General features: G+C 34.8%; 1 protein-coding gene across 1 annotated transcript; it reads left to right on the forward strand.

The window, feature by feature from the left end:
- The first annotated feature begins 462 nt into the window (after positions 1 to 462).
- Positions 463 to 26,326, forward strand: LOC139854756 (ATP-dependent DNA helicase RRM3-like). The gene is made up of 3 exons (XM_071844040.1): positions 463 to 753; positions 11,765 to 12,382; positions 26,189 to 26,326. Exons 1-3 carry the CDS (start codon positions 463 to 465, stop codon positions 26,324 to 26,326), a joined length of 1,047 nt encoding a protein of 348 aa, XP_071700141.1.

Genomic DNA, 26,326 nt, shown 5'->3' on the forward strand with positions numbered 1-26,326 from the left:
TTGCAAACAATCCGATGAAAAAAACAACTCTAACTGAGTGGCTACGTTATAACGCGTCTTCATCCCTTGGAAAACACCTCACCTATTTGGAATTTCCTTCTGAATTTGTTTGGTACGACGCAAAAAAATGTTGGCAACGGCGAACAAACTTGAAGAAACCTTCTATTGGGAGAATATCCTACATACATCCTTCGTATGAAGAGGCTTTCTTTCTTAGAATGTTACTTTGCCATCAGACAGGTTGCCAAAGTTTTGAAGATATCAGAACTGTTAACAAAGTTGTCCATGGTACATATCGGTTGGCCTGTCAGTCTGCTGGTTTGTTAGGCGATGATAAAGAATGGGCAACGGCATTGAAGGAAGCATCTACTTCTGCAATAGCTTCGCTCCTTTTTTGCTCATATATTGGTATACTGCATGGTCAGTAATCCAGCTGAACTCTAAGAGAACCATTGGAAATTGATGTCAGACGACATACCACTACGTGCAGCAGCGACATTAAATATGCCAAGTCTGCACATAAATGATGAGGACCTCCATAATTATGTTCTGTTTGAGGTTGAAGTCCTTTTAAATCAATATTCAAAGTCAATTTCTGATTATGCGCTTCCAACATTACCAGCCGACCTCCTTGTCGATCTAGCAAATAGGCTAATCATGGAGGAGAAAAACTACAACCGCGAAGCTCTCGACGTCGAACGATTGGAGATGGAACGTAGTATGAACTCAGAACAGAAACAAGTGTATCAACTGGTAACAAATTCTTCTATTGTTAACCAACCTGAATTAGTTTTTGTGTATGGCCATGGTATAACGACCCTCATTTTTTCCATTCTACATTTCTCATTTTCCATTCTATATTTCTCATTTTTCCATTCTAAACTTTTCCTTATTAAATGCCCAACAATATAATTAAACTTAATAATTAAACTTTAATCGATAATTGTTAAGCGTTAATAATTATAAAATATACTAATTAACTTTGTACATAAATCGACAAGTTAATAAAAATAATAAGTTAATAAACTTTTGTGAGTAAATAAATAACTTTAAAACTTGAGTGATTAAAATAATTAAACTTGGATAATTAAGGAATTATTTAAGCTAAATTTAAGTACAAGGACTAAAGTGAAAAATCCTAAACCCTAGCCCCATAAACCCTAGCCTATTTTGGAAGGGTAAAATACCCCTTCTAACCCTCAAAATTTCGGCTCCCATGACCTACCCTAACCCCCTCTTCAAGCCAACTTGTTCCCTAAGTAATTCCTAATTAAACCCTAATTCTAGAATCCTCCTAGCACTCCTATAAATAGAGGCTTAACCTAACCCATTCTATGTACCAAATCACAATTACAACTCTCTCCCAAAAATCTCTCTCCCCTCTCTTGTTTTCGGCCAAAACCGAACCCCAACACCATCATCACCATCGAAATCTTCAAGGGATTTCCAAGTGATCTTCAAGTGTTCTTCGCGTTCTTCATGTTCTTCAAGAGTCTTCAAGGAGTTCTTCAAGTTTATCAAGGCTTCAATCTTCAATCTTCATCGTGTTCATCGCTTCTTTGTTAGTCACCTTGAATCTTCAAAGGTATAACATAAACCCTAAACTTTTTACATAAACTTGATCTTTGTTAATTCACATTCATAATATAAACTTGTTTATTCATAAGTATATACATAAACACACCTAGATCATATACATTTATATTGATCATGTAAAAAACTAAATATACATGTACATACATACATGTTGACTTTTTTTAAAAAAAAAGGGAAAAGGAAGTTTGATCTTTAAAAGCTAGGAGATTAGATAAAGATTTGTTTATGGTTAATTTAGGAAACAAAATAAATATATATAAATATACATATATATCGACATATACATATATATACATGTAAAAAAAATATTTTTATTATATGTATATATACACACGAAAATATGCATATATATATATATATATATATATATATATATATATATATATATATATATATATATATATATATATATATACTAAACCCTAATTACTTAAACCCTAAACCTATTAATTATTAAACCCTAATTCATTAAACCTAACCCTAATTATTTAATACCACTTTATTTATTAAAACCCTAATCATTACCTAAGCATTACTACATTAAATAAAACTCTAATTACTAAACCCTAATTTATTAAACCCTAGGACATTAATTACTAAACCCTAGTTATTAAATACTACTTTAATTAACTAACCCTAATTAATGAAACCCTAATGCTACTTATACTATTAATTAACATGTATACACTATTACTATTACTAATACCTATAACCTACTACTTATATTATAACACATAAAAACATTTTGGGATATGTATTAGAGATGTATAGATCTTCGAACTTTCTTGATGAATGGTTTCTACGAAACTCTAGGCGGAAGGGTTTGGATTTCCGATTTAAAGGGTCCTATAGCTCAAGCCCCTAGACCTGAAATGGCCATTCGAAGGGAAAGGGGTGATTGGAAGCTTATCTAATACGGCAAGTATCCTAAAATGGAAAACACTCTTAAAGTAGAAACTTTCTAGTTATAGAAACTTACTAAGATAAGAAACCTACTAAAAGTGGAAACTTTCTAAAAATAGAAACTTACTAGAAAAGGAAAATGAACTATACTTAAAACACTATCATACCTAAACATTTACTTAAACATGGGCAAAAACACTTACTACTCTTAAATGTCAATAGGTTGACTTTCTGTTCGTTCCAACTTTCTATTCCGAGGAATAACTAGCTCATCTCTCTGCTTACTAAGGTGAACTCATAGCCCCACTCTTTATTGCTAGCAAACTTACTTACTTTTATTGGGGTGAGACACATGCTGTTTTTACATTTTATACTTTAGACACAAGTACCAACTGCTAAAACTATGCTATACCCGGCTATGTCCGACTAAGTCCCTACAGTGATATTTTTAATTGCTCGTTGATTGCATGCTTAATTATTGGGGGTAGGCCTATCGGGAGTAACGTCCCCGATACATTTGACTAAGTGTTTGTATTACTTAATAATGAAATTAAATCGACAAGGACATACACAACTTGTCATTGGGGCAAACTTGAACGTTTAGTCTAAATATCACGCCTTGGCATAACTTTTTGATCCTGCGGGAGATCAACTTTACAAACTAAATCTTGTGGTCTAAAATAACGGTCAAACATATTTGTTAAACCTATGAACTTCACTCAACGTTTTTGGTTGACACTTTAGCATGTTTTGTCTCATGTGCTGTTTGATTCAAGCTCTTATACTTACTGCTTATGTGATGTTACTTGGATATAGGATCAAGAGATATCGCATTTATAACTATTGCATTTAAACATTTACTTTATTCCTTTGTAACGACATATCATTTTACGCTGCGTACTCTCAATAAAGTTTGATTTTATCATTAAGTATTGTTCTCGTTTATTATAATATGTTGGTTGTTTGATATTAAGTCACATTTCGCCCAGGCCCTAACTGGGGGTGTGATAGATTGGTATCAGATCAAACCAGGTTGTTATTGAGAACCAGGATTGCATCTTTATGTGTGCCTAATTTGCTAGCTAGGGTGCCTTAGCAATCTAGGAAACTATAACCTTTCCTGCCTTAGACTTTAAAGCACTTAGGATTGCCCTATAATCTTAACATTTATGCTTCACTAAACTTGACTAAAAGATTCTAATCAAAGTCTCTTTCCTAATGTTAGGATGTCAAGCTCAAGCGTTAATAAACCTAACAAAGTAACTCATAACCCTACCACCGAAGTAGGTGTTGGACACTCTGCAACTTCGAGACCTGTTCGAAGTCCTTCCTATAGTCCTGCCTCACCATCACCAAACTATAGTCCAGATACTCTACCTGCTTCTCCTGAATTTCACCCAACTCAAGGATCTGAAAAGCAAAGGAGAAAGCCATGTTGATTCTGCTGACTCTGACTCTTTTCACTCATTGGTACATAAACCAATGAGTACTCCTGAATGGGATGCTCTTCAAAACCTCCCTAACTAAGACAGTGACTTCTCAAATTACGAACCTGAAGAAGAACCTATTGAAGAATCATCTGAAAACTCAACTCTAAAGAGGAAGCAACCGGAACCCGCTACCAGTCCATTATTTTTTAATAACATGAAACACGTAAGGGTAAAGTCTGATATCATCAACCTTCAGAGTAGTTGTAAGAAGAATAGGGAGTTTAGTAGACGTCATGTTGCTCGAATAGAAGTGCGTCTAAACAACCTAGAAAAAGAAAACAAAATCTTGAAGGAAATTATCAAAGAGTCCCTCGATTCTCAAACCGAAAGGTTAGAGAAACTTGTGAAGGATAACATGGAGAAAGTGATGAAGCAGTTTGAGGACGAGAAGAAGAAATATGAAGACTACTTCAATCTTAATATTCTTTAGTTATTTTTCCATTTTCCATCTATGTAAAGGCTATGCCTTAAACTATTCCTATTCCCGAATCGTGTATTAAAAGGCTTATTTTAACGCCTCGTTCCTTAATAATATAAAGTGTTTTATTTATATCATGTGATATCAATACTTTATCCTACTCCTACTTGTAATTGCTCAACCCTATAACTTGTTAACTTATCCGGCTTATGTTCACTTATGTAGCAACATCATGGTTCGTCCAGATGCACCTACTGTTAACAATATCGTATTGACTACCGAAAATTCAAACAACTACTCACTGCCGCACAAGGCAACGCTCAAGCCACTAATGTTAATCCTCAACTAAAACCTTGTTCATACAAGGATTTCACAAACTGTAATCCTCCTGCATTTAAGGGAAATGAAGAAGCAGTTGAACTAGTTCGCTGGTTCGAGAAGATGGAATCCATTTTTCGTATTTGCAACTGTGGTGATAACGATCGAGTAAAGTATGCCACTAGCTCATTGGGTGGCAATGTTTTAACTTGGTGGTCTGCTCATGCCAAGTCCATAGGAATTGATAATGCTAATGAAATTTCATGGGACGAACTCAAAAGCATGATGATTAATAAATTCTACCCTCGAAGTCAAGTTCAGAAACTTGAAGCTGAGTTCTGGGAATTAAAGGTAAAGGGAACTGATATTGAAAGCTACACCAACCGTTATCTTGAGCTTTCTACTCTATGTCCCGAGATGTTTCCTACCGAAGCTAGAAGGATTGAACGATATATTGAAGGTCTCCCCGAGTATGTTCAAGGGAATGTTATTACTGTCGAGAAGGTTACTCTTGATGATGTGATTCTCATGGCACAAAATCTGATGTTAGGCAAGAGAAGGAGAGCGTCGGCTAATAAGCAGGTTGAAACTAAGGGTAATGATGGTAAGAGGAAGTTTGAACCATCTCAAGGTTTGACTCAGAATGTTAGTAAGAAGCCTGCGGATGGTACAAAGTCGAATTATAAGGGTTCATATCCTTTCTGTATTCGTTGTGAGAGGCATCACCCTGGGCAGTGTACTGCTGTTTATGCGTTGTGTAAGAAAGTGGGACACGTAGCTAAGACGTGTAAGACTCCTCCAAAGGATAAGGCTATTGTTCCAGCTAAAGCTCCTCCAACTTGCTATACTTGTGGAGAAAAGGGACACATTAGTCCAAATTGTCTTAAGAAGAAGGATAATCCTGCTACTGGAGCTAATGCTACTGCTGCGAAGGGTCGTGCGTTTGTTATTACTGCTGCTGAAGCCCGAGATGAGGATGAGGTCATCACGGGTACGTATCTTGTCAATAATTGTTATGCAACTATTTTATTCAATACTAGTGCCGACTGAAATTATGTGTCTAGTGATTTTTGTACCCTATTTACTGAAAAACCTCAACCCTTAGAAACTAAAAGATTAGTAAAAGTAGCCAATGGAAAAGTCATGCAAGTCAATGAAATCTATAATAACTGCAACCTAATCTTAGCCGATAAAGAATTTAAGATAGACCTTTTGCCGGTCGAGCTCGGAAGTTTTGACGTCATAGTTGGAATGGATTGGTTACGTCCATTACATGCTGCTATCATGTGTTACGATAAAACTGTCCAAATTCCATTGGGAAATGGAGAGACTCTCATCATCCAAGGTGAAAAGAGTGGTTCCAATCTCAACATTATCTCCTGTATTAAAACTCGCAAGTACCTTATGAAAGGTTATCCAGCTATTCTAGCACACGTTAAGATGATTGAATCGAAAGAGAAGCATATTGAAGATGTACCAGTGGTTAAAGACTTTTCTGATGTGTTTCCCAAAGATCTTCCTGGTCTTCCACCTCCTCGACAAGTTGAATTTCAAATTGATTTAACTCCCGGTGCTGCTCCTATTGCTAAAGCTCCGTATCGTTTAGCGCCCTCCGAAATGAAGGAATTATCCAACCAACTCCAAGAACTTTTGGATAAAGGTTTTATTCATCCAAGCTCGTCCCCAAGGGGAGCTCCTATTCTGTTTGTTAAGAATAAAGATGGTACATTAAGGATGTGCATTGATTATCACGAACTTAACAAGCTTACTATCAAGAATCGTTATCCGTTGCCGCGTATTGATGATTTATTCGACCAACTCCAAGGGTCAAGCATCTATTCAAAGATTGATTTAAGATCTGGTTATCACCAACTCCAAGTCAAGGAATCCGATATTCCTAAGGCTGCTTTTCGCACTCGCTATGGACACTATGAATTTTGTGTCATGCCTTTTGGTTTAACTAACACACCTGCTGTGTTCATGGATCTTATGAACCGTGTTTGCAAACCCTATCTTGATAAATTCGTCATTGTTTTCATTGATGACATTTTGATCTACTCCAAGAGTGAGGAAGAACATGAGCAACATTTGCGCATGATTCTTGAACTCTTAAGAAAGAAACAACTCTATGCTAAATTTTCTAAGTGCGAGTTTTGGCTCAAAACCGTACAATTCCTTGGACATGTTGTTGATAGAAATGGAATACATGTCGATCCAGCTAAGATTACTGCTATTCAGAACTGGGGGATACCAAAGACTGCGAAGTATATTCGTCAATTTTTGGGACTTTCCAGTTACTATCGAAGGTTTATAAAAGATTTTTCCCTACTTGATAAACCTCTTACAAAGCTAACTCAAAAAGGAAAGAAGTTTGAGTGGTCCGAAGAATAGGAATCTGCTTTCAAGATTCTGAAGGAGAAATTGACCACAGCCCCGATTCTATCTTTACCCGAAGGTACTGACGACTTTGTTGTTTACTGCGATGCTTCGAAGCAAGGCTTTGGTTGTGCAACGAGAAAAGGTCATTGCCTACGCATCTAGGCAGTTAAAGAAACATGAAGAGAACTATACCATACATTACCTTGAGTTAGGTACCGTGGTATTTCCATTAAAGATATGGAGACATTATCTATATGGTACTAAGTTTACGGTGTACACTGATCATAAAAGTCTTCGACACATCTTTGATCAAAAACAGCTGAACATGAGGCAAAGCCGATGGCTCGAGTTATTGAACGATTATCACTGTGAGCTGAAATATCATCCTGGCAAGGTGAATGTAGTTGCCGATGCCCTTGGTCGGAAGGACGATGTCAAACGTGTTCGTGCTCTAAATTTAAAAATCAAATCGAATCTTATATCACGAATCTGTGAAGCTCAATTGGAAGCTATTAAACCGACACTTATCGAAGGTGAAGGACCTATCAGTTTTGAGAACCAACTTCAAGTGAAAGCTAATGGTACACGGTACTTTGACAACAGAATTTGGGTTCCTCGCTTCGGTAATCTCCATGAACTAGTCTTGGTTGAAGCACATAAGACTAGATATTCTATTCATCCCGGTTCCAGTAAGATGTATCATGATGTGAAGCAATTCTACTGGTGGCCTAACATGAAAGCCGACATTGCTACTTATGTTAGTAAGTGTCTCACTTGTTTGAAGGTCAAGGCCAAACATCAAAAGCCTTCTGGTCTGTTGACTCAACCCGATATTTCGCAGTGGAAGTGGAAATGTATCACTATGGACTTCGTTGCTAAGTTACCTAAGACTGCAAACGATAATGATACTATTTGGGTCGTAGTTGATCGCCTTACTAAATCTGCGCATTTCATACCGATCAAGAAAACCGATAAGATGGAGAGATTATCGCAACTCTATATTAAAGAAATTATCTCACGTCATGGTGTTCCTATCTCGATTATTTCTGATCGCGACAGTCGATTCGTATCCAGATTCTGGAAAACTTTACAATCTGATCTTGGAACTCAACTCGACATGAGTACAGCATATCATCCGCATACTGATGGTTAGAGTGAACGAACTATTCAAACCATGGAAGATATGCTACGTGCTTGTGCAATTGATTTCGGCAAAGGTTGGGATAGACATCTACCTTTAGTTGAATTTTCTTACAACAACAGTTATCACTCCAGTATTAAAGCTGCACCTTTTGAAGCTTTATATGGCCGGAAGTGTAGATCCCCTTTGTGTTGGGACGAACTCGAGGACCGACATTTAACTGGTCTTGAAATCATTCACGAAACTACTGAAAAGATCGCTCAACTTAAGCAACGTTTAGAAACTGCTAGTAGCCGACAAAAGAGCTATGCCGACAAGAAACGAAAGGATATAGAATTCCAAGTTGGAGATAAAGTCATGTTGAAAGTATCCCCTTGGAAAGGTGTTGTTCGCTTCGATAAACGAAGTAAACTAAGTCCACGATATGTTGGACCTTTCACAGTCACTCAAAGAGTTGGTCCCGTGGCGTACCGATTACAACTACCAAACGAACTCAGTCAAGTACATGATGTGTTTCATGTCTCAAATCTTAAACGGTGTCTTGCTGATGACACACTGGTTATTCCTTTGGATGATGTCCGCATTGATGAGAAAATGCACTTCGTTGAAGAACCTATAGAAATCATGGAAGGAGAGGTCAAACAAACGCGTAAAAACAACATACCTATCGTTAAAGTCCGTTGGAATTCGCGTAGAGGCCCCGAATATACATGGGAATGCAAAGACCACATGAAACGGAAATATCCCCATCTCTTCTCAACTGCTGATGCAAACGAGGAATCTACCTAAAAACTTCGGGATGAAGTTTTCAATAACGGGGAGGTACTATAACGACCCTCATTTTTTCCATTCTACATTTCTCATTTTTCCATTCTATATTTCTCATTTTTCCATTCTAAACTTTTCCTTATTAAATGCCAAACAATATAATTAAACTTTAATCGATAATTGTTAAGCGTTAATAATTATAAAATATACTAATTAACCTTGTACATTAATCGACAAGTTAATAAAAATAATAAGTTAATAAACTTTTGTGAGTAAATAAATAACTTTAAAACTTGTGTGATTAAAATAATTAAACTTGGATAATTAAAGAATTATTTAAGCTAAATTTAAGTACAAGGACTAAAGTGAAAAATCCTAAACCCTAGCTCCATAAACCCTAGCCAATTTTGGAAGGGTAAAATACCCCTTCTACCCCTCAAAATTTCGGCTCCCATGACCAACCCTAACCCCCTTTTCAAGCCAAATTGTTCCCTAAGTAATTCCTAATTAAACTCTAATTTTAGAATCCTCCTAGCACTCCTATAAATAGAGGCCTAACCTAACCCATTCTATGTACCAAATCACAATTAAAACTCTCTCCCAAAAATCTCTCTCCCCTCTCTTGTTTTCGGCCAAAACCGAACCCCAACACCATCATCACCATCGAAATCTTCAAGGGATTTCCAAGTGATCTTCAAGTGTTCTTCGCGTTCTTCATGTTCTTCAAGAGTCTTCAAGGAGTTCTTCAAGTTTATCAAGGCTTCAATCTTCAATCTTCATCGTGTTCATCGCTTCTTTGTTAGTCACCTTGAATCTTCAAAGGTATAACATAAACCCTAAACTTTTTATATAAACTTGATCTTTGTTAATTCATATTCATAATATAAACTTGTTTATTCATAAGTATATACATAAACACACCTGGATCATATACATTTATATTGATCATGTAAAAAAATAAATATACATGTACATACATACATGTCGACTTTTAAAAAAAAGGGGGGAAAAGGAAGTTTGATCTTTAAAAGCTAGGAGATTAGATAAAGATTTGTTTATGGTTAATTTAGGAGACAAAATAAATATATATACATATACATATATATCGACATATACATATATATACATGTAAAAAAAAATTTTTATTATATATATATATATATATATATATATATACACACACGAAAATATACATACATATATATATATATATATATATATATATATATATATATATATATATATATATATATATATATATATATATATATATATATGTATATATATATATACTAAACCCTAATTACTTAAACCCTAAACCTAATTAATTATTAAACCCTAATTCATTAAACCTAACCCTAATTATTTAATACCACTTTAATTATTAAAACCCTAATCATTACTACATTAAATAAAACCCTAATTTACTAAACCCTAATTTATTAAATCCTAGGACATTAATTACTAAACCCTAGTTATTAAATACTACTTTAATTAACTAACCCTAATTAATGAAACCCTAATACTACTTATACTATTAATTAACATGTATACACTATTACTATTACTAATACCTATAACCTACTACTTATATTATAACACATAAAAACATTTTGGGATATGTATTAGAGATGTATAGATCTTCAAACTTTCTTGACGAATGGTTTCTACGAAACTCTAGGCAGAAGGGTTTGGATTTCTGATTTAAAGGGTCCTATAGATCAAGCCCCTAGACCTGAAATGGCCATTCGAAGGGAAAGGGGTGATTGGAAGCTTATCTAATACGGCAAGTATCCTAAAATGGAAAACACTCTTAAAGTAGAAAATTTCTAGTTATAGAAACTTACTAAGATAAGAAACCTACTAAAAGTGAAAACTTTCTAAAAATAGAAACTTACTAGAAAAGGAAAACGAACTATACTTAAAACACTATCATACCTAAACATTTACTTAAACATGGGCAAAAACACTTACTACTCTTAAATGTCAATAGGTTGACTTTCTGTTCGTTCCAACTTTCTATTCCGAGGAATAACTAGCTCATCTCTCTGCTTACTAAGGTGAACTCATAGCCCCACTCTTTATTGCTAGCAAACTTACTTACTTTTATTGGGGTGAGACACATGCTATTTTTACATTTTACACTTTAGACACAAGTACCAACTGCTAAAACTATGCTATACCCGGCTATGTCCGACTAAGTCCCTACAGTGATATTTTTAATTACTCGTTGATTGGATCCTTATTTATTGGGGGTAGGCCTATCGGGAGTAACGTCCCCGATACATTTGACTAAGTCTTTGTATTACTTAATAATGAAATTAAACCGACAAGGACAGACACAACTTGTCATTGGGGCAAACTTGAACGTTTAGTCTAAATATCACGCCTTGGCATAACTTTTTGATCCTGCGGGAGATCAACTTTACAAACTAAATCTTGTGGTCTAAAACAACGGTCAAACATATTTGTTAAACCTATGAACTTCACTCAACCTTTTTGGTTGACACTTTAGCATGTTTTGTCTCAGGTGCTGTTTAATTCAAGCTCTTATACTTACTGCTTATGTGATGCTACTTGGATATAGGATCAAGAGATATCGCATTTATTACTATTGCATTTAAACATTTACTTTATTCCTTTGTAACGACATATCATTTTCCACTCAATAAAGTTTGATTTTATCATTTAGTATTATTCTCGTTTATTATAATATGTTGGTTGTTTGATATTAAGTCACATTTTGCCCAGGCCCTAACTGGGGGTGTGATACATGGCGGTACGGGCAAAACTTTCTTATGGAAGTCAATTATCACAGCATTAAGAGCAAGAGGGAAGATTGTACTGGTTGTGGCATCGTCCAGTGTTGCTTCGCTACTGCTGCCTTCCGAAAGAACTGCGCATTCTCGGTTCAAACTGCCATTGGACCCAACAGATGAATCAATGTGTAATATAAAGAAAAATACTCAGATGGCAAAGTTGATCAAGAGTACAGATCTAATTGTCTGGGATGAAGCACCAATGAATGAAAAGCGCTGTTTCGAAGCTCTAGACAGGAGCCTAAGAGACATCCTAGAAAACAATTCACCTTTTGGGGGAAAGTCTTTTATTCTTGGGGGTGATTTTAAGCAAACGCTACCAGTAAAGAAAAAAGGGAGCAAATCTGACATTTTACGTGCTTGCATTACAACTTCATATCTGTGGCGAGACTTCAAAGTATTTGTTCTAACACAAAATATGAGGTTACTCCGTCCAGATTTGTCAGCATCTGAAAAGGCGAGGAATGAGGAATTTTCGCGGTGCTTATTAAGTTTGGAAAACGGTCTTATAGGGACTCCTGAATCGGAAGACCCACATAATAGTCGTTGGGTATGTATCCCAGATAGGTACTACAATCCCGATGATGAAAATGGTCTAGAAAATTTAATTTCTTTTATATACCCCCGTGAAACTGTAGTGACCCGAACTTTTTCATGTTTATATATATATTAAATGAAATTGTTATTTACATGATTAAGTGTTTCCAACATGTTAAGCAATCAAACTTGTTAAGACTTGATTAATTGAAATAGGTTTCATATAGACAATTGACCACCCAAGTTGACCGGTGATTCACGAACGTTAAAACTTGTAAAAACTATACGATGACATATATATGGTTATATATATAGTTAACATGATTTTATTATAAGTATGTATCTCATTAGGTATTTTAACAATGAGTTATATACATAAAAATGAGACTATTAATTTAAGAAACTCGAAAACGATATATATAACGATTATCGTTATAACAACGTCTTACTAGGTACATATGAATCATATTAAGATATTGATACACTTGGTTAATTATGTTAAATGATAAGTAAATATATTATTAAGTGTATTAACAATGAAATACATATGTAAAAATAAGACTACTAACTTAATGATTTCGAAACGAGACATATATGTAACGATTATCGTTGTAACGACATTTAACTGTATATATATCATACTAAGATATATTATATATCATAATATCATGATAATATAACAATTTAACATCTCATTTGTTATAATAAACAATGGGTTAACAACATTCAACAAGATCGTTAACCTAAAGGTTTCAAAACAACATTTACATGTAACGACTAACGATGACTTAACGACTCAGTTAAAATGTATATACATGTAGTGTATTTAGATGTATTAGTACACTTTTGAAAGACTTCAAGACACATATCAAAGTACTTCTACTTAACAAAAATGCTTACAATTGCATTTTCATTCATTTTCATCAACAATTCTACTCGTATGCAACTGTATTCGTACTCGTACAATACCCAGCTCCTAGACGAATATACTATTAGTATATATACATAATAATTCAGATCTTAGCAGCCTTATATAGTCAACAAACATGTGTAACCAACAATTAGTCAACTAGCATAACTTATGAGCAAGACTTCAAGACAGTTATCAAAATACTTCTACTTAACAAAAATGCTTACAATTACATCCTCGTTCAGTTTCATCAACAATTCTACTCGTATGCACCCGTATTCGTACTCGTACAATACACAGCTTTTAGATGTATGTACTATTGGTATATACACTCCAATGATCAGCTCTTAGCAGCCTATGTGAGTCACCTAACACATGTGGGAACCATCATTTGGTAACTAGCATGAAATATCTCATAAAATTACAAAAATATGAGTAATCATTCATGACTTATTTACATGAAAACAAAATTACATATCCTTTATATCTAATCCATACACCAACGACCAAAAACACCTACAAACACTTTCATTCTTCAATTTTCTTCATCTAATTGATCTCTCTCAAGTTCTATCTTCAAGTTCTAAGTGTTCTTCATAAATTTCAAAAGTTCTAGTTTCATAAAATCAAGAATACTTCCAAGATTGCAAGTTTACTTCCAAGTTTTCTAAATCCATTCCAAGTAATCATCCAAGATCAAGAAACCTTTGTTACTTACAGTAGGTTATCTTTCTAATATAAGGTAATAATCATATTCAAACTTTAATTCAATTTCTATAACTATAACAATCTTATTTCGAGTGGAAATCTTACTTGAAATTGTTTTCGTGTCATGATTCTGCTTCAAGAACTTTCAAGCCATCCAAGGATCCTTTGAAGCTAGATCTATTTTTCTCATTTCTGGTAGGTTTATCCAGGGAACTTGAGGTAGTAATGATGTTCATAACATCAATCAATTCATACATATAAAGCTATCTTATTCGAAGGTTTAAACTTGTAATCACTAGAACATAGTTTAGTTAATTCTAAACTTGTTCGCAAATAAAAGTTAATCCTTCTAACGTGACTTTTAAAATCAACTAAACACATGTTCTATATCTATATGATATGCTAACTTAATGATTTAAAACCTGGAAACACGAAAAACACCGTAAAACCGGATTTACGCCGTCGTAGTAACACCGCGGGCTGTTTTGGGTTAGTTAATTAAAAACTATGATAAACTTTGATTTAAAAGTTGTTATTCTGGGAAAATGATTTTTATTATGAACGTGAAACTATATCCAAAAATTATGGCTAAACTCAAAGTGGAAGTATGTTTTCTAAAATGGTCATCTAGACGTCGTTCTTTCGACTGAAATGACTACCTTTACAAAAATAACTTGTAACTTATTTTTCCGACTATAAACCTATACTTTTTCTGTTTAGATTCATAAAATAGAGTTCAATATGAAACCATAGCAATTTGATTCACTCAAAACGGATTTAAAATGAAGAAGTTATGGGTAAAACAAGATTGGATAATTTTTCTCATTTTAGCTACGTGAAAATTGGTAACAAATCTATTCCAACCATAACTTAATCAACTTGTATTGTATATTATGTAATCTTGAGATACCATAGACACGTATACAATGTTTCGACCTATCATGTCGACACATCTATATATATTTCGGAACAACCATAGACACTCTATATGTGAATGTTGGAGTTAGCTATACAGGGTTGAGGTTGATTCCAAAATATATATAGTTTGAGTTGTAATCAATACTGAGATACGTATACACTGGGTCGTAGATTGATTCAAGATAATATTTATCGATTTATTTCTGTACATCTAACTGTGGACAACTAGTTGTAGGTTACTAACGAGGACAGCTGACTTAATAAACTTAAAACATCAAAATATATTAAAAGTGTTGTAAATATATTTTGAACATACTTTGATATATATGTATATATTGTTATAGGTTCGTGAATCAACCAGTGGCCAAGTCTTACTTCCCGACGAAGTAAAAATATGTGAAAGTGAGTTATAGTCCCACTTTTAAAATCTAATATTTTTGGGATGAGAATACATGCAGGTTTTATAAATGATTTACAAAATAGACACATGTACGTGAAACTACATTCTATGGTTGAATTATCGAAATCGAATATGCCCCTTTTTATTAAGTCTGGTAATCTAAGAATTAGGGAACAGACACCCTAATTGACACGAATCCTAAAGATAGATCTATTGGGCCTAACAAACCCCATCCAAAGTACCGGATGCTTTAGTACTTCGAAATTTATATCATATCCGAAGGGTGTCCCGGAATGATGGGATATTCTTATATATGCATCTTGTTAATGTCGGTTACCAGGTGTTCACCATATGAATGATTTTTATCTCTATGTATGGGATGTGTATTAAAATATGAAATCTTGTGGTCTATTGTTACGATTTGATATATATATAGGTTAAACCTATAACTCACCAACATTTTTGTTGACGTTTAAAGCATGTTTATTCTCAGGTGAATACTAAGAGCTTCCGCTGTTGCATACTAAAATAAGGACAAGATTTGGAGTCCATGTTTGTATGATATTGTGTAAAAACTGCATTCAAGAAACTGATTTCGATGTAACATATTTGTATTGTAAACCATTATGTAATGGTCGTGTGTAAACAGGATATTTTAGATTATCATTATTTGATAATCTACGTAAAGCTTTTTAAACCTTTATTTATGAAATAAAGGTTATGGTTTGTTTTAAAATGAATGCAGTCTTTGAAAAATGTCTCATATAGAGGTCAAAACCTCGCAACGAAATCAATTAATATGGAACGTTTTTAATCAATAAGAACGGAACATTTCAGTTGGTATCCGAGCGTTGGTCTTAGAGAACCAGAAAATTTGCATTAGTGTGTCTTATCGAGTTTGTTAGGATGCATTAGTGAGTCTGGACTTCGACCGTGTTTTCTTTAAAAATGATTGCTTAACATTTTTGTTGGAAACTATATATTATTAACATGTATATATTATGTGATATATTAATCTCTTAACATGTTTGATATTGTGTGATAGATGTCTACCTTTAGCACAAATCCCATTGACTCACCTAATAATAACGAAGAGTCGAATATATATTGGACTAATTCACAAGTTCCCGAAGAAGAACCGGAAGAAGAATCAGAACCAAAAGAAGAATCAGAACCGGAAGAGGAGGAACCGGAGGAGGAAATAGAACCGGTGGGGGAAATAATAAAACGATTAAGTAAAAGAAAATCCTCAACCAACCGACCAAGGTTAATTATGGTCAATGGTGTTTCCGCCAAGGAAGCAAAATATTGGGAGGATTACCAATTCTTCGATGAATCGGATTCTGACGAGAATTCCGATGATGTTATAGAAATTACCCCAACTGAATTTAAAAAGGCAAAAGAAAATAATAAGGGAAAGTTCATAAAAATAGAGAAATCTAATTCCAACCCCGATGAACTTTATATGTATCGTCAACCCCCGAAGCCCTTAAGTTGTAACAATGACCCGGGAACCTCTAAACCACCAGGTTTTTCTAAACCGTTGTGGAAAACGACAGCTCGTATTAGGGGAACATCATATATCCCTATAAACTTGGCAAAACGAATCAAAACCGAAGAAGAAGAAACGAGCGAGTCGGAATAAGATAGTTGTATTCGTGTGGTGTAATATATGTAATATAGTGTGCTTATGCTTTATGATATATGTAAAAATTGCTTGTATTAATAAGTTTTTTTTTTTTATGAATCTAACTCTTGTCTATTTTACAGTATAAAAACACAAAATGGATAGACAGCCCAATATTTTAAGAGATCTACCCGGAGACATGATTGATGAAATCTTGTCTAGAGTCGGTCAGAATTCTTCGGCACAACTATTTACGGCGAAATCAGTTTGTAAGACATTCGAAGAACGTTCCAAGAATGTCTTGGTTTATAAGAGACTTTCGTTTGAAAGATGGAGGATATCACATTGGGAAACCCATAAGTTACGATGTGTTTACTTTGACGCATATATTGAGGGAACCCAAATGCTATTTTACGCAACGGGTTAAGAAATTATTTTGACTCAATGTATCCGAATATAGGACTTTATGATTTAGAAAAAGCGGCTAACATGCAACATAAAGAAGCATGTTATGCTTACGGGTTAGTAATGTTCACTTCTCACCAAAGTGAGAACAAGAACATCGGGCTACAACTATTAGACAAAAAATTTCCACAAGTAACGGAGTCAGTAGTTGGGGTGAGAAACAAGGTTTTTAGATTGTTACGGGACTGTTGGACATTACATAACCCTCATCCCTTTGACGATGTTACAACACGCTGTCTTATCAACGGCCATAACGGTTATGTTCCACAAGACCAAGGATGGGAAGTAGTCCTAGTAAAACCAGAATGCATGACTTGTTTCTGGACGTATGAATTACGTGTCTTTATTGCCTTTGCTGAACGACTTGTGTACTAGCTAGAATTATCTTCACAACTATCTTGTATTAAAGTTATTGTGTGCTATATTTCATGCTTTATGTAAAATAAGCGGTATGGTAAGTTTGTAAAATATTGTATAAAAGTTTGAACGCGAAATATTATTATAATCAGTTTTTCATATAGAATTGTAGTAGTTGAATTGTATATTAGCTACTAAGTATGAACTTAACGGGTAGGTACTACCCAAATTTAAACTTATAAAATGCTAATATGAAGAAAAAGCTTTTATAAATGAGTTCATATTATGCTACGAAATACTATTAACTACTCTTAATATTCTGTATGATTAACTTGTTCCATTTGACTATTTTGAAGGAAATGGCACCGACAACTCGACACACCGTGAATATGAATGAAGAGGAATTCCGTACTTTTCTAGCTTCAAACATAGCTGCAGTACAGGCTGCGCCACATACCAATAATAACCTTGGATCTAGCAGTACATGAAATCGTGTAAGATGCACCTACAAAGAATTCACTGCCTGTAAACCTTTGAAATTTGATGGAACCGAAGGACCGATCGGATTGAAACGGTGGACCGAGAAGGTCGAATCGGTGTTTGCCATAAGTAAGTGTACTGAAGAGGACAAAGTAAAGTATGCTACGCATACCTTCACAGGTTCTGCGTTAACATGGTGGAATACCTATCTAGAGCAAGTGGGACAAGATGATGCGTACGCACTACCGTGGTCAGCATTCAAGCACTTGATGAACGAGAAGTACCGTCCCAGAACCGAGGTCAATAAGCTCAAGATAGAACTTAGAGGGTTACGAACCCAAGGATTTGATATTACCACGTACGAAAGACGATTCACAGAATTGTGCCTATTGTGTCCGGGAGCGTTCGAAGATGAGGAAGAGAAGATCGACGCGTTTGTGAAAGGATTACCGGAAAGAATCCAAGAAGGTATAAGTTCACACGAGCCTGCCTCCATACAACAGGCATGTAGAATGGCCCACAAACTAGTGAACCAGATTGAGGAAAGAATTAAAGAACAGACGGTTGAAGAGGCCAATGTGAAGCAAGTCAAAAGAAAGTGGGAGGAAAATGGTGATAAGAATCACCAATACAACAACAACAGCAATTACAATAATAATCGCAACAATTATCCCAACAATCGCAACTACAACAAACGGCCCAACAACAACAACAACAACAACAACAACATCAACTACAACAATCATCCTAACAACAATAACAACCGCAACAACAACAATCAGAAGCAGCTATGCCAAAGGTGTGAAAAGTATCACTCAGGGTTCTGCACCAAATTTTGCAACAAGTGTAAAAGAAATGGTCATAGCGCGGTGAAGTGTGAGGTCTACGGACCAGGGGTTAACAGAACGAAAGGAATAAATGGTGTCGGAACGAGTAATGGCGGAGCAAGTAGTGTCGGAGCAAGTTATGCCAATGTAGTTTGTTATAAATGTGGAAAACCGGGCCACATTATTAGAAATTTCCCGAACCAGGAGAACACGAATGGACAAGTCCGCGGAAGAGTTTTCAATATTAATGCGGCAGAGGCACAGGAAGACCCGGAGCTTGTTACGGGTACATTTCTTATTGACAATAAATCTGCTTACGTTTTATTTGATTCGGGTGCGGATAGAAGCTATATGAGTAGAGATTTTTGTGCTAAATTAAGTTGTCCATTGACGCCGTTGGATAGTAAATTTTTACTCGAATTAGCAAACGGTAAATTAATTTCAGCAGATAATATAAGCCGGAATCGAGAAATTAAACTGTGTAGCGAAATATTTAAGATTGATTTGATACCAGTAGAGTTAGGGAGTTTTGATGTAATAGTTGGCATGGACTGGCTGAAGAAGGTGAAAGCAGAGATCGTATGTTATAAAAATGCAATTCGCATTGTACGAGAAGAAGGAGAACCCTTAATGGTGTACGGAGAAAAGGGCAACATGAAGCTACATCTTATTAGTAATTTGAAGGCACAAAAACTAATAAGAAAAGGTTGCTATGCTGTTCTAGCACACGTCGAGAAAGTACAAACTGAAGAAAAGAGCATCAATGATGTTCCCGTCGCAAAAGAATTTCCCGATGTATTTCTGAAAGAATTACCGGGACTAACTCCACATCGATCTGTTGAATTTCAAATAGATCTTGTACCAGGAGCTGCACCAATAGCTCGTGCTCCTTATAGACTCGCACCCAGCAAGATGAAAGAACTGCAAAGCCAACTGTAAGAACTATTAGAACGTGGTTTCATTCGACCAAGCACATCACCACGGGGAGCTCCTTTTTTGTTTGTCAAGAAGAAGGATGGTACATTTAGGTTGTGTATTGACTACAGAGAGTTGAACAAACTTACCATCAAAAACCGTTATCCACTGTCGAGAATTGACGACTTATTTGATCAACTACAAGGCTCGTCGGTTTATTCGAAGATCGATTTACGTTCTGGATATCATCAAATGCGAGTAAAGGAGGATGATATTCCAAAAACTGCTTTTAGGACGCGTTATGGTCATTACGAGTTTATGGTTATGCCGTTTGGATTGACTAACGCACCAGCTATGTTCATGGACCTTATGAACCGAGTGTGTGGGCCATATCTTGACAAGTTTGTCATTGTTTTCATCGATGACATACTTATTTACTCAAAAAATGATCAAGAGCACGAAGAACATTTGAGAAAAGTGCTAGAAGTATTGAGGAAAGAAAAACTGTACGCTAAGTTTTCAAAGTGTGCATTTTGGTTGGAAGAAGTTCAATTCCTCGGTCACATAGTGAACAAAGAAGGTATCCAGGTGGACCCGGAAAAGATCGAAACCGTTGAAAAGTGGGAAACCCCAAAAACTCCGAAGCATATACGTCAATTTTTAGGATTGACTGGTTACTACAGAAGATTCATCCAAGATTTCTCCAAAATAGCAAAACCCTTGACTGCATTAACGCATAAAGGGAAGAAATTTGAATGGAAGGATGAACAAGAGAAGGCGTTTCGATTATTGAAGAAAAAGCTAACTACGACACCTATATTGTCATTGCCTGAAGGGAATGATGATTTTGTGATTTATTGTGACGCATCAAAGCAAGGTCTCGGTTGTGTATTAATGCAACGAATGAAGGTGATTGCTTATGCGTCTAGACAATTGAAGATTTACGAACAAAATTATACGACGCATGATTTGGAATTAGGCGCGGTTGTTTTTGCATTAAAGACTTGGAGGCACTACTTATATGGGGTCAAAAGTATTATATATACCGACCACAAAAGTCTTCAACACATATTTAATCAGAAACAACTGAATATGAGGCAGCGTAGGTGGATTGAATTGTTGAATGATTACGACTTTGAGATTCGTTACCACTCGGGGAAGGCAAATGTGGTAGCCGACGCCTTGAGCAGGAAGGACAGAGAACCCATTCGAGTAAAATCTATGAATATAATGATTAACACTAACCTTACTACTCAAATAAAGGAGGCGCAACAAGGAGTTTTAAAAGAGGGAAATTTAAAGGATGAAATACCCAAAGGATCGGAGAAGCATCTTAATATTCAGGAAGACGGAACCCGGTATAGGGCTGAAAGAATTTGGGTACCAAAATTTGGAGATATGAGAGAAATAGTACTTAGAGAAGCTCATAAAACCAGATACTCAATACATCCTGGAACGGGGAAGATGTACAAGGATCTTAAAAAACATTTTTGGTGGCCAGGTTTGAAAGCCGATATTGCTAAATATGTAGGAGAATGTTTTACGTGTTCTAAGGTCAAAGCTGAGCATCAGAAACCATCAGGTCTACTTCAATAACCCGAAATCCCGGAATGGAAATGGGAAAACATTACCATGGATTTCATCACTAAATTGCCAAGGACTGCAAGTGGTTTTGATACTATTTGGGTAATAGTTGATCGTCTCACCAAATCAGCACACTTCCTGTCAATAAGAGAAGATGACAAGATGGATAAGTTAGCACGACTGTATTTGAAGGAAGTCGTCTCCAGACATGGAATACCAATCTCTATTATCTCTGATAGGGATGGCAGATTTATTTCAAGATTCTGGCAGACATTACAGCAAGCATTAGGAACTCGTCTAGACATGAGTACTGCCTATCATCCACAAACTGATGGGCAGAGCGAAATGACGATACAAACGCTTGAAGACATGCTACGAGCATGTGTTATTGATTTTGTAAACAGTTGGGATCGACATCTACCGTTAGCAGAATTTTCCTACAACAACAGCTACCATTCAAGCATTGAGATGGCGCCGTTTGAAGTACTTTATGGTAGAAAGTGCAGGTCTCCGATTTGTTGGAGTGAAGTGGGGGATAGACAGATTACGGGTCCGGAGATAATACAAGAAACTACCAAAAAAATCATCCAAATTCAACAAAGATTGAAAACCGCCCAGAGTCGACAAAAGAGCTACGCGGACAGTAAAAGAAAAGATATAGAGTTTGAAATTGGAGAAATGGTCATGCATAAGGTTTCACCTTGGAAAGGCGTTGTTCGATTTAGTAAACGGGGGAAACTAAATCCAAGGTACATTGGACCATTCAAGATTATAGATCGTGTCGGACCAGTAGCTTACCAACTGGAGCTACCTCAACAACTCGCGGCCGTACATAACACTTTCCACGTCTCAAATTTGAAGAAATGTTTTGCTAAAGAAGATCTCACTATTCCGTTGGACGAAATCCAAATCAATGAAAAACTTCAATTCATTGAAGAACCCGTCGAAATAATGGATCGTGAGGTTAAGAGACTTAAACAAAACAAGATACCGATTGTTAAGGTTCGATGGAATGCTCGTAGAGGACCTGAGTTCACCTGGAAGCATGAAGATCAGATGAAGAAGAAATACTCGCATTTATTTCCAGAAGATACGTCAACACCTCCAACTGCTTAAAATTTCGGGATGAAATTTATTTAACGGGTAGGTACTGTAGTGACCCGAACTTTTCCATGTTTATATATATATTAAATGAAATTGTTATTTACATGATTAAGTGTTTCCAACATGTTAAGCAATCAAACTTGTTAAGACTTGATTAATTGAAATAGGTTTCATATAGACAATTGACCACCCAAGTTGACCGGTGATTCACGAACGTTAAAACTTGTAAAAACTATACGATGACATATATATGGTTATATATATAGTTAACATGATTTTATTATAAGTATGTATCTCATTAGGTATTTTAACAATGAGTTATATACATAAAAATGAGACTATTAATTTAAGAAACTCGAAAACGATATATATAACGATTATCGTTATAACAACGTCTTACTAGGTACATATGAATCATATTAAGATATTGATACACTTGGTTAATTATGTTAAATGATAAGTAAATATATTATTAAGTGTATTAACAATGAAATACATATGTAAAAATAAGACTACTAACTTAATGATTTCGAAACGAGACATATATGTAACGATTATCGTTGTAACGACATTTAACTGTATATATATCATACTAAGATATATTATATATCATAATATCATGATAATATAAAAATTTAACATCTCATTTGTTATAGTAAACAATGGGTTAACAACATTCAACAAGATCGTTAACCTAAAGGTTTCAAAACAACATTTACATGTAACGACTAACGATGACTTAACGACTCAGTTAAAATGTATATACATGTAGTGTTTTAATATGTATTCATACACTTTTGAAAGACTTCAAGACACTTATCAAAATACTTCTACTTAACAAAAATGCTTACAATTACATCCTCGTTCAGTTTCATCAACGATTCTACTCGTATGCATCCGTATTCGTACTCGTACAATACACAGCTTTTAGATGTATGTACTATTGGTATATACACTCCAATGATTAGCTCTTAGCAGCCCATGTGAGTCACCTAACACATGTGAGAACCATCATTTGGAAACTAGCATGAAATATCTCATAAAATTACAAAAATATGAGTAATCATTCATGACTTATTTACATGAAAACAAAATTACATATCCTTTATATCTAATCCATACACCAACAACCAAAAACACCTACAAACACTTTCATTCTTCAATTTTCTTCATCTAATTGATCTCTCTCAAGTTCTATCTTCAAGTTCTAAGTGTTCTTCATAAATTCCAAAAGTTCTAGTTTCATAAAATCAAGAATACTTCCAAGATTGCAAGTTTACTTCCAAGTTTTCTAAATCCATTCCAAGTAATCATCCAAGATCAAGAAACCTTTGTTACTTACAGTATGTTATCTTTCTAATACAAGGTAATAATCATATTCAAACTTTAATTCAATTTCTATAACTATAACAATCTTATTTCGAGTGGAAATCTTACTTGAAATTGTTTTCGTGTCATGATTCTGCTTCAAGAACTTTCAAGCCATCCAAGGATCCTTTGAAGCTAGATCTATTTTTCTCATTTCTAGTAGGTTTATCCAGGGAACTTGAGGTAGTAATGATGTTCATAACATCAATCGATTCATACATATAAAGCTATCTTATTCGAAGGTTTAAACTTGTAATCACTAGAACATAGTTTAGTTAATTCTAAACTTGTTCGCAAATAAAAGTTAATCCTTCTAACTTGACTTTTAAAATCAACTAAACACATGTTCTATATCTATATGATATGCTAACTTAATGATTTAAAACCTGGAAACACGAAAAACACCGTAAAACCGAATTTACGCCGTCGTAGTAACACCGCGGGCTATTTTGGGTTAGTTAATTAAAAACTATGATAAACTTTGATTTAAAAGTTGTTATTCTGGAAAAATGATTTTTATTATGAACATGAAACTATATCCAAAAATTATGGCTAAACTCAAAGTGGAAGTATGTTTTCTAAAATGGTCATCTAGACGTCGTTCTTTCGACTGAAATGACTACCTTTACAAAAACGACTTGTAACTTATTTTTCCGACTATAAACCTATACTTTTTCTGTTTAGATTCATAAAATAGAGTTCAATATGAAACCATAGCAATTTGATTCACTCAAAACGGATTTAAAATGAAGAAGTTATGGGTAAAACAAGATTGGATAATTTTTCTCATTTTAGCTACGTGAAAATTGGTAACAAATCTATTCCAACCATAACTTAATCAACTTGTATTGTATATTATGTAATCTTGAGATACCATAGACACGTATACAATGTTTCGACCTATCATGTCGACACATCTATATATATTTCGGAACAACCATAGACACTCTATATGTGAATGTTGTAGTTAGCTATACAGGGTTGAGGTTGATTCCAAAATATATATAGTTTGAGTTGTAATCAATACTGAGATACGTATACACTGGGTCGTGGATTGATTCAAGATAATATTTATCGATTTATTTCTGTACATCTAACTGTGGACAACTAGTTGTAGGTTACTAACGAGGACAGCTGACTTAATAAACTTAAAACATCAAAATATATTAAAAGTGTTGTAAATATATTTTGAACATACTTTGATATATATGTATATATTGTTATAGGTTCGTGAATCAACCAGTGGCCAAGTCTTACTTCCCGACGAAGTAAAAATATGTGAAAGTGAGTTATAGTCCCACTTTTAAAATCTAATATTTTTGGGATGAGAATACATGCAGGTTTTATAAATGATTTACAAAATAGACACATGTACGTGAAACTACATTCTATGGTTGAATTATCGAAATCGAATATGCCCCTTTTTATTAAGTCTGGTAATCTAAGAATTAGAGAACAGACACCCTAATTGACACGAATCCTAAAGATAGATCTATTGGGCCTAACAAACCCCATCCAAAGTACCGGATGCTTTAGTACTTCGAAATTTATATCATATCCGAAGGGTGTCCCCGAATGATGGGGATATTCTTATATATGCATCTTGTTAATGTTGGTTACCAGGTGTTCACCATATGAATGATTTTTATCTCTATGTATGGGATGTGTATTGAAATATGAAATCTTGTGGTCTATTGTTACGATTTGATATATATAGGTTAAACCTATAACTCACCAACATTTTTGTTGACGTTTAAAGCATGTTTATTCTCAGGTGAATACTAAGAGCTTCCGCTGTTGCATACTAAAATAAGGACAAGATTTGGAGTCCATGTTTTTATGATATTGTGTAAAAACTGCATTCAAGAAACTGATTTCGATGTAACATATTTGTATTGTAAACCATTATGTAATGGTCGTGTGTAAACAGGATATTTTAGATTATCATTATTTGATAATCTACGTAAAGCTTTTTAAACCTTTATTTATGAAATAAAGGTTATGGTTTGTTTTAAAATGAATGCAGTCTTTGAAAAATGTCTCATATAGAGGTCAAAACCTCGCAACGAAATCAATTAATATGGAACGTTTTTAATCAATAAGAACGGGACATTTCAGAATCGTTGTACCATCCAACTGCCGTTGAACTACAACAGAAGGCAATCGTTTGTCCAAAAAATGACGACGCAGATGCTATAAACAAGTTAATTGTTGACATGGTTGATGGCCCAGTAACAACCTGCAATAGTTATGACAGTGCAACACCACATGCAAATGACGGTGGTGCGACATAA

This window comes from Rutidosis leptorrhynchoides, chromosome 6, assembly GCF_046630445.1.
Source record: "Rutidosis leptorrhynchoides isolate AG116_Rl617_1_P2 chromosome 6, CSIRO_AGI_Rlap_v1, whole genome shotgun sequence".
Lineage (NCBI taxonomy): Eukaryota > Viridiplantae > Streptophyta > Magnoliopsida > Asterales > Asteraceae > Rutidosis > Rutidosis leptorrhynchoides.